We start from the raw sequence: 6,954 nt of genomic DNA, 5'->3' as shown, positions 1-6,954 counted from the left end.
AAAAAAAAAAAGAAATAAACTTGAAAAATCAAATTATTTTATCGTAAAATTTTTTTTAATATTATTTTTTTTTTTTGAATTAATTAAAATTAAGAAATAATTATATATGTACAAAAAATATTTTTCCATTTAATACAAAAATTGATTTTTTTGGATTCATAACTTATTAAAATCAATCCAATATCTAATAAATAACAATATAATATAATTATATCGTATCCAATATATATGATTTTTAATGCACAATCTAGTCACATATCTTGAACGTACGGAATTTTCCACTTTGTAAAAATGTTTCGCTCTGAATCTTGCTTACGTGAAAAATAAAAGACATGATGATTTTACTTTTTAACGTAGAACATGTATTATATTTACAGCACGCTTTGCCTTCATGATAGATACCCCAGAATATTCTAGGTTAGTATGTCAGCGATTCATGGGGTGCGAGATCTTGGAAAGAAAAAAGAACGCATATATCCGAAGACTGAAGAGATTCTCTGATCTCCCACCTTCTGATTTACTATAACTATACCGGGACTCATCGCATAAACTGACCTAACGGAGCCAACTCGACGATTCGTCTAGACAGAATAATCCTCTTCACTTTTATCTACTATTTTTATATATTATAAAACACATTGAAAAGTGCGAACTATTTTTCATATCTGGTCACAAGTTTCTAAAATATATGCATGCCTCGTGCCGTAATTATGATATGTAAGTACATAGTTACTCGTAAATTAACAAAAGATATTTTTATTCCGATAATTTATAGAATTTTTATCCACATGGAATTAAAAATTTTTGAATTTGCAAAAATTTCTTTGATGCTCGCATTGAAAATATTTGTATATTGTTTTTAATTTAAAATAGTTGACAATTCATTTTTATATAAAAAAGTTTAAAAACAATTAACATATTTTAGAATTTTTTTATGATTTAAATTTCATATTGTAAATTGTAAATCACAGATTGTAGATATATTTGTAACTTTGTGCTTTTATTTAATATTAGATAAATAAAATAATGTTCTAATTTTATTTTTAATCTTACTTAATTAATATTAATAAATAATATTAATAATAAAAAAACTACATTATTTAAAAAATATATATATATATTTATATAATTATATTTATGATGCTAATATTTATTAAATATACACTGCATCAAATTTATTCGAATTTCTGATATCATATTTATTATTATCCTAATTCTACACTTTAGTTCGTTGTTTTGCTTTCTCTTTCGGGAGTGGCATGCTCTAGTTCGCCTGGCCACGAAACCGTCCATCCATCAGTACGTCCTCTGGCTTATATTCCATGACTTCGATTTTATACAATTCAGATGTAAAGTATATTAAATCAAATCGGCAAGAAGCGAAGTGAATCGTTATATGAATCAAACAAGAATAACAAATATATTTTATTTATTTTTATCACAGTGAATATATACAATTATATATATATATATATAATTTAAAAGTATATATTATTATGTAAATAATTACAAATATATTACAAATAAACTTTGTATTGTATAACAATATTGTATAACAATATATAAAATATATATCAAAAATAATATTTCATTTCAACAATTGTAATTATATATACATATTTTATCAAGAAATAAATATTTTTTACTTTAATTATTATCTATTTTATTATATTATATAAAATTTTTATCTATATGCATAATAATATACAATAAAATTATGTTGCATATTATATAAATTTATATATTGTTATTATCAATTTATTTTGTATAAATTTAGTAAAATTAAGTAAAAATTTTAAATTTTAAAAAGATAATTATAATATAAAAAATTAATAGTTAAAAAAAAAAAAAAGATAATAAATGAAAATAATAAAAATCAATTTATAATTTCCATATCTAGATACATAACAAGAGATTTCAATAAATATTTAACTATTAACTATATTTAAAATTATTGGATTAATAGAGATTCAACAAATTGGAATAAGAGATTCAATAAATCAAATTCAGTTTTAACCAAAAAATGATTTTCTATAAAAAAAATATAAATTATAAATATTAAAATATTGATATTAATATAAATTGAGATAATTTTGATTTAAAAAATTTAAGAATAATATTTTTTAATTTCTGTAAGTAAAGATTTTTCGCTTGATTCATTTATTTCTATGAATTTCTTATTTGCCCTACTAAAATAATAAATATCACCAGTATAAATATCAAACCATAGTGCATGAATATGCAAATCATGTCTTTCCAATCGTTTTTTTAAAAATCCATAAGAAGCTATATTTTGTAATTGTTGTAAGGTATTTATCTGAAATTAAAATATATTTATTTAAAATAAATTTCACTTTGTTGTAATTAAATATGTGCATAAAATATATATGTACGTATAACAGATTAAATTTGATTAATTTGTATTTATTTTAAAAGTATTTATACTAACTTGAGATAATTTATCTTCTACGCTGAATTTATCTTCAGGATCAATATAAGCCACAAATTTTCGTAAAGATGTCTCACCTTGAAAAAGTATCGGGTCACGGAAATCAGTGATTTCAAGCTGTTGAAATCTCGCTAAACTACTACTAGCATGTGCAAAAAGCCATGCTTTTAATGGCGATATCCTTCTATTTACCTAAAATTAAAATATATTTATTTAAAATAAATTTCACTATGTTGTAATTATATCTTATAAATTCGCAAAATAAATTTAAAAATAATAATAATAAAATTAATTAAGTATATACTTTCGATGCTAATTCTTCCTCACGCAAAGAATATAACATATTCATAGCTTTACAATCGCTATGGCCGCAAACTATAATGTGTTTTATTTCGTTCATCAAACAAACAAGTTCTAAGGCTGCCGGTTCACACATTGCTAACTCGTCCTCAAAATGCTGAGAATGAGGAATAATATTACCAGCATTTCTTACTGAAAAATATAAAATTTATGATAAAACTTATCTATAGGAAAAAAAAATACATTTTCGATTTCGTTATTCTGAAATCGAATATTTGTTTTTCCAATCATTAATATGATATTTATTTAATTAGTAAAATTAAAAAAATACTTATTTAAGTACAAATATAAAAAATGTTGCAATAACATTATCATTAAATTGCATCGTGAAATTACCAAAAAAACAAGTTTCATATTCGAGAATATAATGTCATCGTGAAATCTCGTACCAACAAACATGTCTCCAACATTTGTTTCCGTAAATCTAGTTGGAATCATCCGGGAATCCATGCAGGTAAAGAATGCTGCTTTTGGCTATGATAAGAGTAACGACGTATATAAATCGATTATATTAGTAAGTATTAGTACTGTACTTTAGATTAGTAAAATGTAATTTGTGTTAATTGCGACATATATTATTTATTCTTTCAATATAAATGATGAATATATTTTTTAAATAAATTAAATAGATATTATATAATTAATATAATTTTCATGCATGATAATATCTTCTAGAATAAATGCAATGTTTTTTTTGTAAATGATTCTTTAGTTCAAAGACGTACATAAATAAGATAATCATATTCAAAATAAATGTGATAAAAAAATCATATTCAAAAGAAACTTGTCCTTTTACAAATGATAAAAAAAATTTATTTTATTTAAATTTTATTATATTTTTAGGATATATTTTTCATTATAAATGTCAAAATATTATAAACATTATAACATAATTTAAAAATAAACATATCATGAGATAAAAAGTATATCACAAAAAAATAAACACATTTATAAATGATTAACATTAAATTAGATAAAATAATTTTTACATACTTCAGGACAGTCTTTAACTTTTTGAAATTGTTTCACCATTTCTTCCCTATGGCACTTTCTATATTTCATTATTCCTTTAATTATTTTATCCATATTCAAACTCTATAAAATCTAAATTGTTTTATTAGTCTAAAAGAATGACACTCACAAATTCGCCATTAATGCACAAATGGCGGGAATTTTAAATATATCTTCAGACTAGTTGAGTATTCATAAATATTACGTAACATTTCTTTTTTTTTTTTATTTCAATAGAATATTAGAATTAAGTTTAATGATCATTTTACTTATTTGTATAATAAAAAAATATAGTTTAATGATACATGTAAAAGTATAAGACTTCATTATTCCCTTTCTTTTATTATTTTTCCATAAATACAGCTATAAAAAAATTCAAACAAGTTCAATATCATTTTATATCAAAAAATACTGATCAAAATTTTATACAAAATATAACATAATTTAACACTATCATTTAAATTGAAAGACAATTATTTATTAATTGTTATAATGACATGGTTAGTATAATAAGTATATACATTGTTGTATTAAAACATATAATATAATTTAAAAAAATATATGTTTTCATAACAGGCCAGATTTACTATACAGAAATAAGAACGCTATACGTAATATTATAAAACCAGGAAAATGCTTAATCTAGAAAACCATGTTTTATCTAAGAGCCAAGAGATTATTTATTATAAGTGAATAACAATATATTTCACTTAATATGGTAATGACATATAATAGATATTTATTTATATTTATTTATTAATATACATATATGTCAAAATTTTTAAATATTTTTTATTAATAAATTTTTTTTATTAATTTTTATATAAAATAAAATATGAATAATTTAAAATATTTTTTATCAAAGAATATCATTCTTTAAGAATAATATTTATTATAATGGTTGAAATTATTTATTCATTAACAAAATTATTTTAATTAATAAAAAGAAAAAAAATTCTTATTTTTTTCACCTTTATTTTGATGATTCTCTTTTAAAATGACTCTTAGATTCAATAATGATTAACAGCCTGGACCCGGGTGACAACGCGCCTGGGTCGAGCTGATTTCTATCTACTTAATGCTGAACTTTGACTAGCACGTTCTAGTTTCTCAAAATGTTTTCGGGCATTACGAATATTGATTAATGTTGCTGCTGATGCTGAAATAATACGAAAATAAGTATTTCATTATTCATTATAAAAAAAATTAAAATTATAAGTACTTACGAATAGCAGGATCCGACATAATAACCATTACATATGTATTCGATGTAAATACATCGATAAAAGCCGCAAAATTTGTATTTCTAACTTCCATACTTTGAAACTGTGCTGCCAGTTTACTAAAAGATATGATTTATAAACATATATTCAAACCAATTTTTATATTGATTTTTACTTTTATTTCTGCAATTTACCTGCAACTCAATTTGAATTGTTTTATTATATTAGATACTTTTTCAAATCGATGTACATCTCTATGATGTTGTCTTTGACAATAGCTAATCACTAAAAATGTTGCTCTTTCAAATAAAAGTACTTCATCAGCATCAATAATATTTGTAAATTGTTTCAAACTTTGTTCGAGTTCTTTCACGTTTGGAATTAACATATATACGATTGAAGACCATGCTCTAAAAATATAATAATTTATGTAAAATTATAAAATATTATAAATTGAAATCATTATATAGTTAAGTGAAGATATACCTATATAATGTTTCATCCCATATACTAGTTCTAAAACAAGTACATTCAAGGGGCAAACTAAGTCTTTTCAAATCTTCTTCTCTTTCTCTAAATATCAAATCCCTTTGATCCTCTTGTACTAAATCCATTTTATGTACTAAACAGAATATTTTTGCTTCTGGACTATTTTGTAATATTGCTTCTAAGCAACTTTGATAATAATGCATATCTTTATCTAATTCTCTGGATTCTACATCAAAAACATAGATCAGAACTTCTACATTTCTAAATATATTATCACGTTGTGATGCAAAATAATTTTCCATAAATGCTTCTTGACCACCACAATCCCAAAGATTTAATACCAAATTACCAAGAAATCGAACATGACTATGTTCTACATCAACTATTAAATATAATAAATTAATAAATATATGTGTATATAATATAAAATATAATATTTAATAAAATAACAATATTCAAATATTACATACTTGTTGCTCCCAAACGACGAGTATCACGAGCAATATAATTAGCAAAAATTATGCTACGCATACTGGTTTTTCCTGAACCACTTTTACCCATCAACAAAACCTATAAAATAAATAATGATCATATATAAAACATAAAAAACTAATATATAAATAAATAAATTATTAAATAATTTTAATTCTATACAAAAAATAAAAACAAAATTTGTGTACTTTTTTCTTCATCTTGAATTAATAATGTCAAACTTAAGAATTAATTAAAACTGATTTTGATAACTTTTCTTCTGTAAAAAGTGATTGATTAATTATTTTGACCTGTAACATATAATTAAATAATATAATATAATTCTACAATTAAATAACTTCCATTATATTTGTGATAATGCACATACGTTAAATATGTCGTCAAATGTCAAATTTCATATCGAGGTTATTTTATATTATTTGATGAATCATAAATATAGTAGATATAACTTTATGACCTGTAATAAAAACACTAGTCTTCTTGTTGACTTATAAATAGCATTAAATATAATTCATAGATATTTCATTTACATAAAACAATGATTATAAAAAACGAAAATAACGATTTCCTTAACAGTAAACAGTCTTATTATATGAAAAATGGTTACTTTTTATTTCTTTGCTGTGATTACCAATTTCTAGTAGCTAACTTCACACATATTATCATTATTCAAGTATCATTTAAAGATAAGATTAAATCAAATTGATTATTAAAAATTATATTTGATAATATGATCTACAATAAAAATATGTTTATTATTATAATATATTAATGTACATTATTATCATCAATATTTTTATTTTATATTACTTAATATTCATATATTTAAATATTTTTGAATTTTTAAATTATATTTTTTTATAATTTAGAAATAAATAAATATCTTTAATTTTATTTTTTAAATATTACATATTATATTATTTTAATTTA

General features: G+C 21.4%; 2 protein-coding genes across 5 annotated transcripts; both read right to left on the bottom strand.

Annotated features, from left to right (window-relative positions):
* Positions 1–1,221: 1,221 nt before the first annotated feature.
* On the bottom strand, positions 1,222–4,062 carry LOC102681805 (beta carbonic anhydrase 1). 4 transcript variants are annotated; one of them, XM_031509159.1, is made up of 5 exons: positions 3,803–4,027; positions 3,199–3,283; positions 2,754–2,941; positions 2,527–2,641; positions 1,222–1,326 (listed from the first exon to the last, which is right to left on the bottom strand). In XM_031509159.1, the coding sequence occupies exons 1-5, from the start codon at positions 3,893–3,895 to the stop codon at positions 1,265–1,267; spliced, it is 543 nt and encodes a 180-aa protein (XP_031365019.1). In that variant the 5' UTR covers positions 3,896–4,027; the 3' UTR covers positions 1,222–1,264. The 4 variants fall into 4 exon arrangements, 3 of the variants coding, with proteins under 3 accessions (XP_031365019.1, XP_006613005.1, XP_031365018.1); XM_006612942.2 differs by lacking the exon at positions 1,222–1,326 and adding an exon at positions 1,813–2,317 and having other exon boundaries at positions 2,450–2,641; positions 3,803–4,022; XM_031509158.1 differs by lacking the exon at positions 1,222–1,326 and adding an exon at positions 2,152–2,317 and having other exon boundaries at positions 3,803–4,025.
* A 605-nt stretch (positions 4,063–4,667) lies between these two features.
* Positions 4,668–6,615, bottom strand: LOC102681672 (ras-related GTP-binding protein A). The gene is made up of 7 exons (XM_006612941.2): positions 6,392–6,615; positions 6,213–6,314; positions 6,003–6,102; positions 5,530–5,914; positions 5,238–5,453; positions 5,047–5,162; positions 4,668–4,979 (listed from the first exon to the last, which is right to left on the bottom strand). Exons 2-7 carry the CDS (start codon positions 6,222–6,224, stop codon positions 4,888–4,890), a joined length of 921 nt encoding a protein of 306 aa, XP_006613004.1. The 5' UTR covers positions 6,225–6,314; positions 6,392–6,615; the 3' UTR covers positions 4,668–4,887.
* Between the last annotated feature and the right edge of the window lie 339 nt (positions 6,616–6,954).

Source organism: Apis dorsata, unplaced genomic scaffold (genome assembly GCF_000469605.1).
Source record: "Apis dorsata unplaced genomic scaffold, Apis dorsata 1.3 scaffold_129, whole genome shotgun sequence".
Classification (NCBI taxonomy): domain Eukaryota; kingdom Metazoa; phylum Arthropoda; class Insecta; order Hymenoptera; family Apidae; genus Apis; species Apis dorsata.
The sequence above is the reverse complement of the archived record's forward strand: the minus strand, read 5'-3'. Positions and strand labels throughout refer to the sequence as shown.